At 46.7% G+C, this 19341-nt stretch overlaps 1 protein-coding gene across 5 annotated transcripts in view; it reads left to right on the forward strand.

Moving 5' to 3' along the window:
* LOC140706097 (mannan-binding lectin serine protease 1) overlaps positions 1-19341 on the forward strand; it is a 167117-nt gene that overhangs the window by 142586 nt on the left and 5190 nt on the right. For 3 of the 5 annotated variants that reach the window (XM_078389718.1, XM_072996359.2, XM_072996361.2), the window contains one exon: positions 404-3276. In XM_078389718.1, the coding sequence (XP_078245844.1) occupies positions 404-1287 (884 nt within the window). In that variant the 3' untranslated portion in view covers positions 1288-3276. Of the gene's footprint in view, positions 1-403; positions 3277-8406; positions 8542-10224; positions 10339-18755; positions 18942-19341 lie in introns of those variants that run through there. The other 2 variants (XM_078389719.1, XR_012085832.2) reach the window with 2 other exon arrangements.

Genomic DNA, 19341 nt, shown 5'->3' on the forward strand with positions numbered 1-19341 from the left:
TTTGGTAGCATAGAGTTACATATACACAGATACCGCCTGTCTTTATATTCATTGTCATTAAAATCTGGGAGAGATAGACACTATCAATCTACTGAATCCAACAATGCAAAATTAAAACATCTGAAGAAATTACAAAGTTTTCCTAATTTAAGGCTCTGAGTGTAAATTACAAACATTTTAATTCTTTGAAAATGTAAATTTTAACCTCACCCCTCTGGGAAATGGATAACAATCACACTGCCCTCGTGTGGCATGACCTTGACGCAAAGCTTGTTCTTTTTCCTGAAATAAGAAGGAGAAAAATTGGCATAATCTACTAGAGAGAGACCCCTTTCAGCTGCCTTTTTGTGAAAAATGTAGCTGCGATAGCTTAACCTCCCCTGTTGTTGTTTCTTTTCCTCAGTCTGTGGGCAGCCTGCCCGCCCTCTGCCCACCCTCTTCAAGCGTATCATCGGCGGACGCAACGCAGCACCTGGCTTTTTCCCTTGGCAAGCGCTGATTGTGGTGGAAGACACAACCCGAGTCCCGAATGACAAATGGTTCGGCAGCGGAGCTCTCCTCTCCGAGTCGTGGGTTCTGACAGCCGCTCACGTCCTCCGGTCCCAGCGCCGGGACAACACCATCATCCCCGTCTCCAAAGAACATGTCACGGTCTACTTGGGACTGCACGATGTGAGGAACCGAATGGATGCCGTCAACCGGACGGTAGAGGAGATCATCCTCCACGAGGCTTTCGACATCCAGAACTACAACCACGACATCGCGTTGGTCAAACTCAAGGAGAAGGTGACTATGGGGCCGTACGTCATGCCCATTTGTCTCCCCCAGGGCGAACATGAACTAGGAGGACCTCAACCCAACACGCTGGGCCTGGTGGCCGGCTGGGGCATCTCCAATCCCAACATCACGGCAGATGAGGTCATCAGCTCCGACATGCGGACGCTGTCCGACGTTCTGCAATACGTCAAGTTACCGGTGGTGCTTCACGAAGAGTGTAAAATGAGCTACGAGTCCCGATCCGGAAACTACAGCGTGACGGAGAACATGTTCTGCGCCGGCTATTATGAAGGCGGGAAAGACACCTGCCTCGGGGACAGCGGGGGAGCCTTCGTCATCCAAGACCTCGAGAGCCAACGGTGGGTGGCCCAAGGATTGGTCTCGTGGGGTGGGCCCGAAGAGTGTGGCAGCAAGCAGGTCTATGGGGTTTACACCAAGGTCTCCAATTATGTGGATTGGCTCAAAAAGAAAAGCCGGTCGACCTTCCAGGGCATCGATCTGAAGACATGAATGGGTTGAACTGAGCCCCCAAGCGAGGACTGTTTAAATGTGTCATAAACACTGAGTGGAGGAGTCTTCTTGTGTGATGCTTTCCCCCACAAAAGAAGCGTACAAATGTTTTTAATCGACAAGAGAGAAGACTCACATTATTCTTTCCTTTAACTGGGGGCTACCGTTCAAGGAAAACCACACTCCCCACATATTTCTGCTGCAGCATTTTCTTTCTGGAACAAGGCAAGGCCACACACACACACACGCCATCTCCTCTCCATCCACCCTTCAAAGGGGTGCCGCCACTGAACACGGGGAAGGCTGCAAACGGGGTGTGTTTGAGCAAGCGTCGTACAGCCGAGCCAGAGAGTAGGCCAACATGGAAATTGGCCGACGTTGGCCAACATGGAAATATTCTCAGTCTTCCAGCACCCGGACTAAGATAATCCAATACATAAATGGATTCTGACCAAAACTTGGAAATGGTCCTGCTTTTGGTCTACCACTCCCAGAATCTGTGGTAGTCCAAAAACAGGACCCTTTCCAATGGCTGCTACTAGCTTTAAAATCAACGGAACTTAGAAGAGTGCTTAACTTTAAGTTGAACCAGCCCACATATCCGAGGAGGAAGGGTGAGTCTTGAGATGGCATTAAAGTGGAGACACGGATTGGGAAATAGACTTTCTACTTTATTTGGTGGTGGATGGAATCTCTGCAGCCTGCCTGGGAGTTGGGCCATGTAAACGGAGATGGTTTCCTCCCAAACAGGAACATAGTTCAGCTTGTTCTGAGCCTGTGCCGTGAGGATCTCCCTGTCTCTCTCTCTCTGTCTGTCTTTCTGTATCCTTCTTTTGTTGTTGTTTAGTAATTAAGTCCTGTCCAACTCTTCATGACTCCATGGAACAGAGCACACCAGGCCCTCCTGCCTTGCACGGCCTCCCGGAGTTGAGCCAAATTCATGTTGGTTGCTTTGGTGACCCTGTCCATCTATCTCGTCCTCTGTCGTCCCCTTCTCCTCTTGCCCTCACACTTTCCCAACATCAGGGTCTTTTCCAGGGAATCTTCTCTTCTCATGAGATGGCCAAAGTATTGCAGCCTCTGCTTCAGGATCTGTCCTTCCAGGGAGCAAATGACATCTTTAAAAAAAATAATTTTCCAGTCTTCAGAGGATTTAGACCTCATGGAGATCATCTTCAGAGCAAAAGTCCCATCTGTGATGTACCCTGACAGGAGGTTTATGGCCACAGGAGATCAGGACCCTCATGGCACAGAGGTTAAACTGCAGTACTACAGTCAAGACTCTGCTCACCACCTGAGTTCAGTCCCAATGGTCTCAGGTAGCTGGTCCAAAGTTCACTCAGCCTTCCATCCTTCTGAGGTTGGTAAACTGAGTACCCAGGTCACTGGGTATGTGCCAATGCCTTGCCTGCATAATTAAATTGTAAACCACCCAGAAAGTACTTTAAACACTATAGACTGTACATAAGCAGCACGTTTTGCTTTTGATTCTGGCTGTTGAAGACCTTTTTTTATATAAGGGTTATTGCCCGCTAACAAAATTTGGGCATCTGAAACATACTAGCCTGTACTGTTTGGTTTCATTAGATTGCATGATTTCTTGAGGCTAAAGATATTTTTCTCGTTCTCAGAAACCTCAAAAACACTCCCAGAACTGGTATTTTATTTTTTCTTTCCCCTCTCCCTGTTAAAGTGGTTTCCCTTTTGGCCAAATCCGCAGATTTTTTACACCCCAGTTGCTCATTCATCTATTTGCAGGTTTACCAGACTAGATGGCAAAGAGGAAACCAAGCACTGAAATAATCCAAAGAAAAAGTTATTCTGTTACAACACCGTATGTGCTTTGAATAATATTATTGTCTCTGTTACATATTTAAGAGAGACCAAGCTATTTCTTATGGGTTTTGTACTCGGTTTTGTAATATTCCTATTATTTTGTATTGCATTCTTTAGGAAAAAAAGAAATAAAATTATTGTGTAATACACAAAGCCCTGTGCATCGAGAGTTGCACGGTGAATGTTTTGTTCTGTCATTTGCTGAACTGTGGCCCCCATGAAATCTGCTCCCACACCCTGCATTTTCAATGCTCTGAAAGCTGATACAGTTTTGACTCTAGGAAATTTATGCAGGAATTCATGTCAGTGGCATTCAAGGAGCACGTATTCCAAAATCACAGTCTGATTTTTCTGCCACAATCCAAACCATGCAATTTAAAGTGGTAGCTGACCTCAAAGTTCAGGGCAGATCTGTGATAGTTCAAAATCTGACTATCTTTGACGAGTGGAGACCAGAGTGAGGATGTACAGAGTTTGTGAAAGGTTTCTGCTGTGCTTTGCTTTGAATTACAACTGCAAATGTACGAGGTATTCTTGGGACTGTAGTCTCTGCCAAACTCTAGGGGCTTCTAAAACAAAAGCAGGATAGTAGGACCCCTGTATCCGCAGGATCTGTATCCACGGTTTCACTTACCTGTGTTCTGAAAATCTTTAAAAGTTAAAAGAAAAAAAACTAGAAATATGTATTTTCGTGATGTAATTATCAGAACCGGTCACTAGATGGAACCTGCTGTTGAAGAATACACAGCATGGTCTCTGGCTCCTCTAGTGGCCAGTTCTGGTAATACATTGTGAAAATACTTTTTTCTAGATTTTCTCTTTTACCATTCTATGCATAGTGTTTTCAGCACGGTTTTCAGCATCGGGGGGCCTTGGAACCAATTGCCCACAGATGTAGGGGTGATTGTACTGTCCAGTCTTTCATATGGAGCCTGATGCCTTCTCCTGTCCTCCCTTCAGGGAGTCAAAGACTTGCATCATTTTTAATAGTCCCAGTAAGAGCAGACCTACCAAACAACTGCTGAGGAGTAAGTCAAAATCCTTATATCCTATTGAGACAGCAATAAGATTTACAACAAGGACTAGCTATAAGATTTACAAGAATGTCTGCACCAGCTGAACCTTCCCTAAAGTCACTCTCTAAACCTTGGGTGATCCAGGTATTCTTGAACTGCAACTCTCAGAAATCCTGGCCAGGACAACGAGTGGTGAAAATATCTGGCAGTTGCAGTCTAAGACCATCTGGGGAACCAAGTTTGGAAGTCATTGCTCTAGAACCAAGCAAGTGTTCCTCCGTGACTTGAAAGCGAATGGAGGTGTGACATGAAATATACCCTTACTTAACAAGGAGACCGAGAAGCCAGAGATGAACATTAAAGCTGAGGTGCTATTGGCATGTGGAGGGGCTCCATGGGAGTGCCCCTTAGTCTTTGTGGAATCAGTTGCAGAGCCGGGGGAAGATCAGACATGCAATGGACAGCTCAGGAGACATTGACCACCACTTTTATGACTGCTCAGGGCAACAGGATTCAGGCCTGAATTTCCAGAATGATTAGCACACATACACTCCATTTTTTCCTTATCTTTGGTGCAAACATTAAGGGTGCATCTACATTGGCCCCTTTGGAGCAAGCTGGTGCAGTCTAAATAGGGTCGCTCCAGTTGGGTGGAGGTGTAATATAATCATCTAGTACAATCCTAGCATCCAAATGGTATGCAGGCCTAAAGCAGCCCTATTCAGTCCATCTCCTCCCACTGTCCATTTCTGATATTATGAAGCGGCTTGATAAACAAGCCACTTCAGGATATCAGCAAACTGAATGCTCCCCCAATTCTTGATGGAAGGGCAGGGGGAGTGAAATTATTGATTTTTATTGTGCTAGACAATCACTGATGTGCTGCATCTCTTATATTAAATAATAGAAAAAAAATTCTTTGCCTTCTTGGAAGTGCTGATCAAGAATCTGCCCACAGCCAAAACTGTTTAAGTCTTGTCATTTTTCGGCTCGCTTATCAGTCTCTTCCTGCATGCACTGAAAACAGATCAAACAAGAGCAAAACTACCCAAATCAAAAAAGCTGAAGCCCGTGTCGGGGGCTCAGAAAGGGGTACGAGGGATGGATTGATTCACTGTAGTGATTATGTTGTCTGATCACCAGAAAAAAAGAGCAAACCAGCCTGTCTCCACAGTGCACCAAACAACCTGACCAAGCCCTAACATGGTTGCCTGGCTGTTTCCTAGAGAATGATAATTATCCGCAGAGGGTCTTCCATATTCTTGTAATTTCTTCCCTGAATGTTTGGTACTTTGCAATTTCTGCAGTTTCTGTACTTTCTTGAGGTTGCTCGTTGATGGAACTCCAGTGTTCATGAGGTATGCTTTTCTTTGTTGTTTATTCAAATGTATAACACACAGCTTGTTAAAGTCAACTGTTTTATTGATAAGTTTGCTTGCCCTAGTACAGTATTGCAGTTCCGTCTTCTAAAATGGGGAGGTGACTGGAAAGGATACAAGTAATCCTTAAGATCTGGCAGTGGAGAAGTAATCTTTGCAGTCGTATTATAATACAATGCATTGATGCTATCTAGGGGCATCCAGCTATAATATGACGGATTGTCGTTGTTTTTTACATGATGATGATGATGACAATGACCTGCACAAAAAGAGGCCTAAGGATTGCAGTCCACACTTCTTTGGGGAAATCTGAGCCGGAGTTTGCTTTGAATTTGGCCTAAGCTATGGCACTGCCAAGGGGCTTTTGCATGAAACCCAACCCACTCAGTCTAAGGCCCCATGGCAGGAAGTGTTTACAGTAGCATAGTTTCAGGAGAGGTGCCACCAACACCCCCGGTCTTTGCAAAGGTGCCACGTGAGCATGCATGCACAATTGCACATTCCGATGAAATAATTTTTTAAGGAAAGGGGGAAAGAAGGGGAAGGAAGATCTGGGAAAGGGGAAGAACTGCCGGTATGGCATGACTGCCTTGCGCATAACCGACCGCTCACTGGAGACATCTGAAAGCAATGTGAAAGGGCTAAAAGAATTAGGCTGTGGCTCCAGGAATGCTAAATCCACATTGCACAAGGCATGGGCAAACCACCACGTGCGTCCTCCGTTTGTAGGGACATGTGAAAACTCTCAGGGACAACAAGCGCCACCTGGTGGGGGAAAGGGTATAAACACTTAGGGATCCGTCCAAGCAGGGAGATCTGAGTCCCGGAGGCTTCCTTTTTCAACCTGTGATGCAGGAAGGTGGATGTCAGAACAAATGCAGCCTTAGCCATCATGCGCCGTCAAGTGAGTTCTGCACACACAGGCTACCCGGATTTTCTTTTTCGAAAAGGAAGTAATGAGAGACGAAAATGATTATTTGGTTTCTGAACTGTAGCTGGGATTCTGGAAGTTAGAACATCGCTGGTAGTGGTGACCAGTGAATTGCTACGATCGTAGAATCAAATGTTATTATTCCAAGTAAGGAGCAGAGCTTGAACTGCTGGAATGCTCAGGGGTTTACATCTCTGGCTGTAGAGCCAGAGGTTGGGAGTTCAATTCCCCACTGGGCCTCCTTGACAGGGGCTGGACTGGATGATCCCACAGGGTCCCTTCCAGCTCTGCCATACTAAGATTATTATATTATTATTGTAATTGGGGTTTTTTTCTACCTTAACTAAAGCACAGTTACAATACATCTTTTTGCATAACTGTAACTGTTTTAACTACTTCTACAGTTAAAGAACTACAGCCTTACAGCATCAGTGTTTCTCTAGCGGCATTTAGCCTTTTAAGCAACTAAATGTAACAATTCATAACATGAAAAAGTGAAGTGTTACTCTTTTTTTCCCCTGTAACTACAATGGGAGCTAACAAATTTGGGGGCACAGAATTGTAACTATGGTCGCCCAGCCTCAGATTCAAGCAGACGCTATGCTTCTCTGGGTCTCAAGGTGGGGAGACAAATCTCTGGATTTAGCACTGCTGGAAGAAGAGAACGCCTCCCGACTCCCAGCCGGCACCAAGATCTGCCGGTTAAGTGGGAAAATGTTTGTATAGGTGCTGCTTCGACAAAGTTTTGTCTAGAAAGCAGCACAGAAGAGAGCACAATCCTGCCCCCATTCTCTTTGATATGCCAAGGGGCTGAAATCCCATTGATTAGCAAAGTGAGTCCCATTGGAGTAAGAGATCTGGTGAATCAACTTGGGTATAACTTCTGTCCATTCAAACGGCCTCACACTAGTGGTGACTAGCTATGCTAAGCACTAGGCATTTTTCCCACTCCTTGCCATTCTTGCACAAAGACCAAACCCCTCCACGGCCTCACAAACTCCTACCTTCGGAGACCTCATAAGGGATCCCTCAGGATCCTAGGTTTTGGCCCTAAGATCACAAAGAATGGGATTTTGTGGACTTGGCTACCCTAATGGCGGCTCATTCCATTTTTAAAGTAACTTTCAAAGCTTTGGTGCAAAGGTAAGTGCAAGCATTCATTCATTCATTCATTCATTCATTCATTCATTCATTCATTCATTCATTCATTCATTCATTCATTCATTCATTCATTTGCTATTGGGGACCCACAGCAGCTCACAATTAAAACCATACAATAATAAAGTAGAAATACTATATAAATATATTTTAAAAAACAGTGAAATGTTGATCAGGATTAAAAACCATTTTAGAAACATGGTTTTTAAAAAAATTAAAGATCTAAATTTTATCAAGAGAGCATTCCCTAGGACCCCTTGTTGTTTAGTTGTTAAGTCATGTCCGGCTCTTCATGACCCCATGGACCGGAGCACTTGCTAGGCCCTCCTGTCTTCCACTGCCTCCCGGGGTTGAGTCAAAGTCATGTTGGCAGCTTCAACAACACTGTCCATCCATCTCATCCTCGGTCGTCCCCTTCTCCTCTTGCCTTCACACTTTCCCAACATCAGGGTCTTTTCCAAGGAGTCTTCTCATGAGATGGCCAAAGGATTGGAGCCTCAGCTTCAGGATCTGTCCTTCCAGGGAACACTCAGGGTTGATTTCCTTCAAAATGGATAGGTTTGTCCTCTTTGCAGTCCAGTGGACTCTCAAGAGGCTCCTCCAGCACCACCATTCAAAAGCACCAATTCTTGAAGGATCCATCCTTTGACGGTGCTGCAGCTCAAGCAGACCACAACATACAGGCAAGGTGCAGGATGTTGCATCGGGATTTCCAAGGGCACTGGGCTGCTGCCAGTGTCTCAGCAGTGATGGTCCAGACCTCCTTTCCACTAAGCCTTGCCATCTCCTTCTCTTACAGTTTGTGGGAAGCCCAGGTTTTCCAGAAGCCTGCTAGCTCGTATTGCTAATGGACGTTATGCCCAAAGAGGGATCTCACCGTGGATTGCCATGCTGCATCGGAACGGACGCCCGTTCTGTGGAGGCTCGCTCCTCGGTAAGAAGAGCCACTTGGAATAAACATGGGTCAGCAGGAAAGAAAAGGCTGGGGAGGATCTTGAGAGTTAATGCTATCATCAGGTCCAGAATTTTTCCTTCTAGAGATCATGGTTGTGTTTGGAGGTCATTCAGTAGCTTGAAGAGGTACAAAATGCTGTTGACAGATGTAAGTTGGCATAGCTACATATCAAGAGAAGTGAGCAGAATCTTGCAGCTATAAGAGTGATGAAGGTCCACACCCAGTAATCACAGGGGCGAAGAAGGATCTTCCAGTGTGACATGTTTTTAAAAATTTCTTCAGACAGGCTGTTGGGCAAGCTTGACAAATTGGTAGTTCGGGCTGATTTGTCCTTTGGCCAAACAGGCATTCGGTGGTTCCCAGACCCACCTCATCCAGTGGCCACTCACTCAGAGGCAACATCCCAACATCCATGCCCTGCCTCCTATGGGCACTGCCTCTGAATGGGTACCCACTGGACGAGGTGGGGCAGGGAAGCACCGAATATCCGTTCGCCCAAAGGACGAACTGGCATGAACCACCATTTGGCAATTTGTGCCCATCTCTACTTGATTGGTTAGGCAGGGCTGACAAACACGGGCAAAAGATTTAAGCAAACAGATGTAACAGGACAAATGCAATAGGTAATCATGCCAACTTACATCTGTCAACCTGCGGCAGCATCCTGTACCTCTTGAAGCTACTACACGTTCTCCAAACATAGCCATTTACAGGTGGCATCACAGCAGCTCCCTAAAGGCTAGTGGCTCCCAACCTTGGTTCATCCAGATGTTCTGGGACTGCAGTTTCCAGATGCCTTCACTGCTCACTGTGCTGACCAGGAGTTTCTGGGAGTTGCAGTCCAAGAACACCTGGATCACCCAAAGTTGGGAACCACCGCTCTAGACGACCAACTGAACTGAAAGCTCAGCCAAAGACAATTTTAGTGTACTGATGAGGACACACACAAACACTCAGAGAGACACGGATGAACTGAAGTCAAAACTACAGGAGGCAGAACTTCAATGGTCCTCTTCCTGAGTGGTCACGCAATGTCCATCTCATGTTGGTACCCATGCTCGTGAATTAGCTCCACACCTTGGATGAACTACGTTAGTAGCTGGGTGCGGAAATACTTTGAAGAACTATTTAACCTTTAGATGCACCTTTTTCCCCCCTGTGATCTTTTTTTTGCTATACTTATCCCAAGAGTCTCAAAATCTCATGAGCTAGTATCTCCACCTTCCTGCATCTGAATCCTATGGATTTCCTTCATCTGGACTGCCTGGGGTCATTTCTAGACGCTGTTCCAAGTCCTCCATACAGAGCACGCTACCATAGTCTTTCGAGACTGAAGGATGCCTAATAAAATAAGTCGAGTTGTTCCTTTTGCTTTCTGGGGAGTGGTCTTAAGGGTGGTGCTGTTTCTTGCAACCACCTCCTCCTCCTGGGTCACACTGCAAGGGGTCCTGGAGAAGTGAGGGATACACATCCTTGCCACAAGTGCACCCCAAAACATATGTCTATGTCATGCACCTGCTAGTTCCAATTTTTTGAGTGTCTGGAAAGAGCCTTATCGGATCTAAAACTTTCAATAGCGGGATTCCTTGACTTCTGCTCAGTCTGCCTTCCATGATGTTGGGATAGTGGATAATGCATAGTGTGTACCTTCTTGTTCCCAAGGCAACAGATGGATTGTGACTGCTGCACACTGCCTCCATCATGAACTGGAGATGGAGAACCCTGTCCTCCGAAGTTCTGACGTGATCACCCCTTCTTCGTTCAAGATTATCCTGGGTAAGCGACGGCAACTAAAGCAAAAAAAGGGGGGGCAGCCTCCATTTTTGCATTTCTTAGCTCATCCATGAGCAAAGATGGATTCTACTAGTAGGGTCATATCCCATTTTGGAGTTGAAAGGGTCTGGTTGGTCATCTAGTCCAACTGTTCTCAACCTTCGGCTCTCCAGTTGTTTGGGGACTCAGCTCCCAGAAAGTCCAGCCGAGGATTCTTGAAAGTTGAAGTCCGAAACACTGAGAAGGCCAAAGGTTGAGGACCACCAGTCTTGACCAAGAGGGTTACTCAATGAAGTTTCTACCATGCCCGATGCAGCTTCAGCATCCTTGATGGCTGTCCAGATACTTACAGGTCACTGAACAATTCCCAGTAGACTGCAAAACATTTCTGAATCCCCGCAGTTTAATTACAGGAACAACTCATGTCCTCCTCAGAGGTCATCTAAGCATCTTGACCGACTGGCCTTTTGAGTCAAGGACCAGGAGTCCCTAATGTTTAAGCAAGGTCTTTCCTAAAAGATGGGAGCCTCAGAATGTCAGGAGGGAGCCGTTTAAAAGCCAAAAGTCAGTGCTGAATTGCCACCGGTGGGGTTGGAACCGCCAGCTACGATCCAGTGGTGGTTTCCATCACCAAGACTCCAAAAGGCTTCCCTAGGGGGTGAAAAAGAACCGGAGGGAGATTTGGAGCCTAAAACAGGGAGAGGAAGGTTTTAAAGTTTCCAGTGCTTGATCTGGCTTACACAAGAACAAAGTTATTCTCAGAAGATTGTACCCATTGAGCACCATCGCCAGCCCTGTTCCTGCGAACAACGATTTTCTGTTTGGCTCCAGCTACCACCACAACTGGCAAGGGGAGGCAAGAGGAGAAGGGGACGACAGAGGACGAGATGGTTGGACAGTGTGATCGAAGTGACCAATGTGAATTTGACCCAACTCTGGGAGGCAGTGGAAGACCGGAGGGCCTGGCGTGCTCTGGTCCATGGGGTCACGAAGAGTCAGACATGACTGAACGACTAAACAATAACAACAACCACAACTGTTTTCCATGCAGATCCACTTAGTGAAGTTGAGGGTTCTAATACAGGTAAATTCATCCCATCAGCCTGAGCTCTATCTCAGAATGACCTGGCTGATCAGAGAGGTCACAAATGGGGACCTTATTTCTCAAGTTGTCCCTCCCGAACCCAGTTTTATCCTTCATTTTTCTCCCCCTATGGATTTCCTTCATCTGGACTGCCTGGGGGCATTTTGATAGGCCCTCAGTGGAGTTGTTCCTTTTGCTTTCTGGGGAGTGCACAGTAATTCAGAAATTATGCCACTTTTCTAAAGACCTTGCTCAAAAATATACAGAATTCTGTATCCGTCTGTAGCAACCCCAGACCTACTGGAGTATCCCTCCTTGTAGTTATGCTGCCACCAACCCTTCGCTCTCCCAAGTCACCCAGACCAGGAATGGATTTTAATAAACAAGAGAACAAGGTTTATTGAAAAAACAAACAGGGTAAATAAAAGGATCAGGTAAATAGGATACTGGAACTTGGGATAGTCCCAATCATACACATACAACAGATTGGTTCCCACGGAACACTTTAAGGTAATGCACAGACCCTGAACTTATCCGTTCTGGCTACCTAGATAGAAACCTGAACCTATCAGGTATGTACTATCTGACGAACAGTTGTACCCAGTCTGACCCACAGACTCCAACTCCACTTCTCCACGTCAGCCCCCTTACGAAGGACTTCCCCCAAATATATACAGTACAGCTCCTCCCCCCTGATGTCCCGCCTTCCACTCCCCATAGGATGGAACTTTCCCTCCAAACCCATGACAGACAGGTACCATCAGTGCGGTATGTGACACCTCCCCCCTTTATAAGTTGTTTTGCGGGGGAAAAGCTAAAGTGCTTTTCTCCAAAAAAAACAACCAGGATCAACACATAAACAGTTATACATTATAATACAATCCCATAACCCATACTTACTCACTCTAGGTCAAACATATCACTTATGCATTTATACATTAATATTTGCAATACATTAAGTCACCTTTATTAATACAAACCAAGCCTGTTCAATAAACAGGTACATTTAACTTTTGGTCACCAATATACACAGTCCATGGTTTCTTCGCCGTCTTCACTCGTCGGGTCTTCTTGACAAGGCGTCAGCAACACAGTTCATTGTCCCTCTGACCACTTTCACTTCAAAGTCAAAATCTTGCAGGTTTAAAGCCCACCTCATAAGTTTACTATTATGGGTTTTCATTGTCTTTAACCACTGCAGTGGTGAGTGGTCAGTGCACAGAACAAAATGTCTTCCCCAGATGTAAGGTTTGGCCTTCTGAATCGCGTATACTATGGCCAGGCACTCCTTTTCCACGGTTGCCAAATGTCTCTCACCTTTCTGGAGTTTCCTACTCAGGTAGGACACTGGATGGTGGTCACCATTTTCATCCTCCTGGCAAAGAACTGCTCCTACCCCGCTGTTAGACGCATCGGTGTAGATGATGAACTCCCGGTCGAAGTCGGGAGCACGCAGCACTGGATAATGGATGAGCGCCTCCTTCAACCTCTGGAACGCCTCCTCACAGTCGCTGGTCCACGGGATGCGGTCATCAGTCTTCTTCCGCGTCAGATCGGTCAGCGGAGTCGCCATCTCGCTAAACCTCGGGATGAACTTTCTGTAATAGCCCACCAACCCAAGAAATGATTTGACTTTTTTCTTGGTGTTGGGTCTGGGCCAATCACGAACGGCTTCTATCTTGGCCTCTAGGGGTTTGATCACTCCTCCCCCTACTATGTGACCAAAGTATTTTATTTCTGGGCTACCCAGCTGACACTTGCTTGCCTTTACTGTTAGCCCTGCTGCACTTAACCTCTGCAGCACTATCTCCAGGTGTTTCAGGTGATCTTCCCAGGTATTGCTGAAGATCCCTATATCGTCAATGTAGGCCACAGTAAAGTCACTGAGCCCTGCTAAGGTCTGGTCCATCAGCCTTTGGAATGTGGCTGGTGCATTTCTGAGACCAAAACTAAGGACTCTAAACTCATATAGACCGAAAGGGCTGCAAAATGCGGTCTTTTCCTGATCCCTGGGATCAATCCTTAATTGCCAGTAACCCTTTATTAGGTCCAACGATGAAATGAACCGACAACCCCCTATGGTTTCAATCAGGTTGTCTAGCCTGGGCATTGGGTAGGCATCAGGAGTGGTTACGCGGTTTAATTTCCGGTAATCTACACAAAATCTAATGCTCCCATCAGGCTTGTCCACCAGGACTATCGGAGAAGACCAAGGACTAGAAGAGGGGACGATTATGTTCTCCCTAAGCATCTCGTCCAGCTCCTTCCGCACCTTGTCCCTATAGGGTCCCGTCACTCGGTACGGGGATACTGCTTGCGGGGGTGCATCCCCTGTGTGGATCCGATGCATAACTCCCTTCACTATCCCCGGCTTATTTGAAAAAACCTTATGATATTTAGTGAGCAGCACTTTTAGTTCTTGCTGCTGGTCTTGGGTGAGTGCAGGACTGATCTTCACCTCATCTGGGTTGTATTTCACTTCCCCTCTACCCTCCCAGAAGGGCAATTCAGATTCCTCACTCTCAGCTGCTTTTATGGCAAATAAAACCCTCTGTTCCCCTCTGTAGTAGGGTTTCAGGGCATTCACATGTACCACCCTCCGTGCTTGGTGTTCCTCCTGTTCTATAAGGTAGTTCAGGTCCGACATCTTGGAAATGACCCTGTATGGTCCTGCCCATTTGAGCTGCAGTTTGTTCTCTTTGCAGGGCCTAAGCCAAAGCACTTCCTCCCCTGGGTTAAAGTGCCTCTCCCTGGCTTTCTGGTCATACCAGGTTTTCTGCCTGACCTTCTGAGCTTGCAGGTTTTCTGCTGCTAGCTCTAGGTTTCTCTTCAGGTCATTCATTAAAGTGTCTATATACGTCACAACATCTTGTGGGTCACCCTGGGTGATCTGCTCCCAATTCTGTTTGATTAAATCAAGTGGACCTTTTACTTTTCTCCCAAACAAAAGTTCAAATGGACTGAACCCAGTACTGGCGTGGGGCACTGATCGGTAAGCAAACAAAAGGGATTGCAGCTTCTGGTCCCAATTGTTTGGATTCTCTGCCAAGTAAGCCCTAATCATGCGCATCAGAGTCCCATTGAACTTCTCCGTTAACCCATTACTTTCGGGGTAATAGGCAGTGGTTTCCTTGTGTTTAATTCCACAGATTTGCCATAACCGTTTCATGAGCTTTGATGTAAACGATGTGCCCAAATCTGTGATTATTTCTGAGGCAAATCCCATCCTGGACATATACCCCACCAAGGCATCTGCCACTGTGTTAGTTTCGATGTTAGTCAAGGGAATGGCTTCGGGGTACCTCGTGGCATGGTCCACAATGGTGAGAATGAACCGGTTCCCCCTCTTTGTGGCCTTGGGCAAAGGTCCCACAATATCCACTCCTATACATTTGAACGGGGTGTCAATCACAGGCAAAGGGCACAACTTCGCTTTGGTCCTGTCACGGTTATTCCCCTGCCTCTGACACACATCACATTGTTTACAGAACTCCTTGATCTGCTTCCCTATTTCAGGCCAGTAAAAATTTTGTGTGATTCTCTGCTGTGTTTTGTTCACCCCCAAGTGCGCAGCAAACATGTCAGAGTGCCCCCTTTGTAAGATCATGGGGCGATACTTTTCAGGTACCACTAGCTGACTTCTGATCCCATCTCCCCCTTTTGAGATATTCATCAGGGTCTCTCTATATAAAATTCCCTTTTTCTCGTGAAATCTCGCTGGGGTTTCAGGTGTTAGCTGGGTGTCTGTCACCTTTTCAAAACACTTTCGGAGAGTGGCATCTGCCTTTTGCTCTTGGCCAAATTTGCTGTCTGTAGTTAAGGTTTCTGCCACAGCTTCGGGACTACCCTCATCTGCTTCAGCCTCGGGCTCTTCAGTACCCCCCTGAACTGTCCCCGTGGTAGCTTGTGAGCGTGTAATCACTAGCACCCGTTTCACATGTTCAGCCAGGTCATTTCCCACAAGCACGGCTGCTGGCAGAGTCGATGAAATCGCTAGACGCCAAACTCCCCTCCAGCCTTGAAAGCTCACAGGTACCTCAGCTACTGGCAGTGAGATCACCTGCCCCTCAATCCCTGCCACCTTCAGGCTCTCATTTGGGATTATATGCTTCCTAGGAATAATGTCTGGATGGCACAGGGTCACCTGGGAACAAGTATCCCTTAGCCCCCTATACTGATGGTCAAGTATTCCTACGTCCACCCCAGCGGCCTCAAACAATTGCGAATCTGTCCTAACTAGTAAGCAGCGCTTGACCTCCACAAGTGGACCATTTTCCCCAGCCTGATCAGCAGATGTAACTGGTCCAGAGTGAGTCGCCATGGCAACAGGCTCCCTCAGTGGCAAGGAGCTTTGCTCTGTCTGGACACAGAACACAGCTTTTGGCTTGGTTCCACTCAAATCATGAGGCAAATTTCCCTTTAGCTGCTTTAATTTCTCACACTCTGAGATTAGATGGCCCTTTCCTTGACAGAAATAACATTTTCTGCTGTACTTGGAGTCTTTCTCCTCTGTTTTTGGTTTTCCCTCCAAAATCTGAGGTCTTGGTGGTTTCATGTCAGAGGGCTTCCTTTCAACATGGGCCCCTCCCCCTTGCTGGTTTTTCCCTGGTCCCTGAGAGTACCGGCTGTAGGTTTCTTTGGGCTTACCCACAGTTTTCCCCTCAGCACCTAAGGGCTTCCTTATTTGAGAAATAAAATCTGTGATCTCCGCCGCTTCTGTCACAGTTTTAGGTTTCCTCTCTTTCACATGGAACTTTAGTTCCCCATGCAGGACTGAATAAAATTGTTCCAGCGCTATCAGGTCTTTGAGCTGCTGGAAGGTCTCTGTCCCCTCCTGAGACAGCCATTTCTCTAGCAACCTCACCAGTTGGGCCCCCACTTGGGTAAAAGTCTGCTCTGGTTTTTTTGTGAGTGACCTGAATTTTTGCCTCAGCTGTTCAGCATTTATCCCATGCCGGGCAAACACCAGTTTTTTAAACTCAGCGAAGTCTTTCAGCAGTTCCACTGGCATCTCTGCATAGACTTCTGCCAGGCTGCCACTGATTAAAGATCGCATAATGGTCATCTTCTCAGTTTCCCTTACTGAGAAGTCCACAAACGCTCTTTCCACGAGGGAAAAGAACACCTCAGGGCAATCTCCCTTGTTGTACACAGGGAATTTCTTCAAGTCAGTTTTAGACAGGCTGCCTTCCCCATTCCCTGGGTTCCCCTCATTATTATTGTTATTCCTATTTCTACTCATTATTTCCAGCTTCTTCAGCTCAAACGCCATTCTTTCTAACTCCAACTGTCTCTGTTTCTCTTCCCTTTCCATTTCAAATTGTCTTTGTTTCTCTTCCCTTTCCATTTCAAATTGTCTTTGTTTCTCCCTTTCCCTTTCCTCCACTTCCCTCACCCTCAGTTCATGCTGTTGGGCTAGGAGCATTTTTCTGAGTTCTGAGGTCAGTTCTCCCGTGCTCTCATCCTGCACTGAGCCAAATTCCTCCTCAGAACCTTGGTCTCCCTGTGGTTCTCTCACTTCCCCCATTTCTGCCATTTGGCTTCGAGTCAAGGGCATAATCCCCCCCCAGAACAGGCTGCCTTCAAAAGTCACGCCTCAAAATAAAACGACGACTTTTTTCCTTTTGCCTCAGAAACAGCCTTCTATAGACTGCTGCTGTCCCTCCAGCACCCACTTGCAACTGTTGCCAGACAGAATCCACCCCCTCTGCTAGGCCTCTCAGCAGACAGGCTAGATCACTGTTACTTCACGCAGCTTTGCCTCAGCCCTTTCCCGCCAAAACGGGTTGCCTCAGAGCTCCCTAATCTAGTCCCCCAATCTGAGTTTGCACGTTCTTCCACTAGCCTACCTCCCCGTGAGGTAAGCCTAGAAGATTACCTACGCGCCCTCAGATTTTCCCTGACTAGACCCCCCTTGCTCTGGGCACACTAGCCAAGGCTTTGCTGGACCACTGGGCAACTGGACCAATCGTATCCCACCCGCTGGACACCAACAAATGTAGCAACCCCAGACCTACTGGAGTATCCCACCTTGTAGTTATGCTGCCACCAACCCTTCGCTCTCCCAAGTCACCCAGACCAGGAATGGATTTTAATAAACAAGAGAACAAGGTTTATTGAAAAAACAAACAGGGTAAATAAAAGGATCAGGTAAATAGGATACTGGAACTTGGGATAGTCCCAATCATACACATACAACAGATTGGTTCCCACGGAACACTTTAAGGTAATGCACAGACCCTGAACTTATCCGTTCTGGCTACCTAGATAGAAACCTGAACCTATCAGGTATGTACTACCTGACGAACAGTTGTACCCAGTCTGACCCACAGACTCCAACTCCACTTCTCCACGTCAGCCCCCTTACGAAGGACTTCCCCCAAATATATACAGTACAGCTCCTCCCCCCTGATGTCCCGCCTTCCACTCCCCATAGGATGGAACTTTCCCTCCAAACCCATGACAGACAGGTACCATCAGTGCGGTATGTGACACCGTCGTCCTTGTTATGTGCTGTCAAGTCATCTCTGACAATAAATTGAAATAGCCAGAGGTTTTGCATACCTTGGCTCCATCATCTATCCTCCTTCCAAATGGAGATTGCAGAGAAATCAGAAGGAAACGAAGGCTCAGAAGGGCAGCAATGAGTGAATGATAAAAGATCGTAAAGTGTAAGAAGGTGTCCCTAGAGAACAAAGCCAAGATCATCCACACTCTTGAATTCACAATCACTGTGTCTGGGTGCGAAAGGTAGACAGTGAAGCAAGCTGATAGGGGGGGAAATTATTTGTTTGAAATGCGGTGCTGGAAGAGAGCTTTATGGGATACCATGGACTTCCAGAAAGACAAACAAGTGGATCCTAGATCAAGTAAAGCCTGAAATATATCTGGATGCAAAAAAAAAAAAGGTTGAAACTGAGGTTATAATACTTTTGGCACACCCTGAGAAGACGGGATTCTCTGGAAAAGACCGTCATGCTTGGGAAAAGTGGAAGGCAGCAGGAAAAGAGGAAAACCAAATACAAGATGGATCAACTCCCTAAAAGAAGCCACAGGCTTGAGTTTGCAAGATATGAACAGGATTGTGGAGGGCAGGAGATTTGGTCATTCATGGGGTTGTCATGAAGTCAAAAGCCAACTTGACAGTGTGTCATGCATCCCCCAACCTGGCACCCTCAAGATCAGCTGGATAACAGTTTCTCTCCTTTATAGCGAGCAGGGGAATCACCAAGTTAGTGAAGGCAGATGGATTCAGGTGTAGTTCCAGCTTCTCTCTCTCTCTCTCTCTCTCTCTCTCTCTCTTTCATCCTCTCTCTTGTTCTCTCTCTCTCGGCAGGGAAACACAGAACTCAAAGGCAAGACGACACAGAACAACATCTCCAGCCTCAGACGATCATCATTCACCCATCTTACAAGCCGGGCACCTTTCAGAACGATATTGCCCTGCTGGAACTCTCTGAGGAGGCCAAGCTGAATGATTATGTGATGCCCGTTTGCTTTCCGGATGGTTCCCACGAGAAAGGTGAGAATGTCCTAGAACCAGCCTTGTTCAATGATAGTGTGGAATGTAGGCAACCAATGTAGGGACACAGTGGCGCTGCGGGTTAAACTGCAGAAGCCTCTGTGCTGCAAGGTCGGAATACCAGCTGTTGTAAGATCGAAGCCACGCAACAGAGGGAGCTCCCGTTGCTTGTCCCAACTCCTGCCAACCTAGCAGTTCGAAAGCATGTAAAAATGCGAGTGAATAAATAGGTACCACCTCGGTGGGAAGGTCACAGCGTTCCATGTCTAGTCGCGCTGGCCACATGACCACAGAAACGGTCTTCGGACAAAACGCTTGCTCTATGGCTTGGAAACGTGGATGACCACCGCGCCCTAAAGTCGGACACGACTGGACTCAATGTCAAGGGCAACCTTTACCT

This window comes from Pogona vitticeps, chromosome 3 (genome assembly GCF_051106095.1).
Source record: "Pogona vitticeps strain Pit_001003342236 chromosome 3, PviZW2.1, whole genome shotgun sequence".
Lineage (NCBI taxonomy): Eukaryota > Metazoa > Chordata > Lepidosauria > Squamata > Agamidae > Pogona > Pogona vitticeps.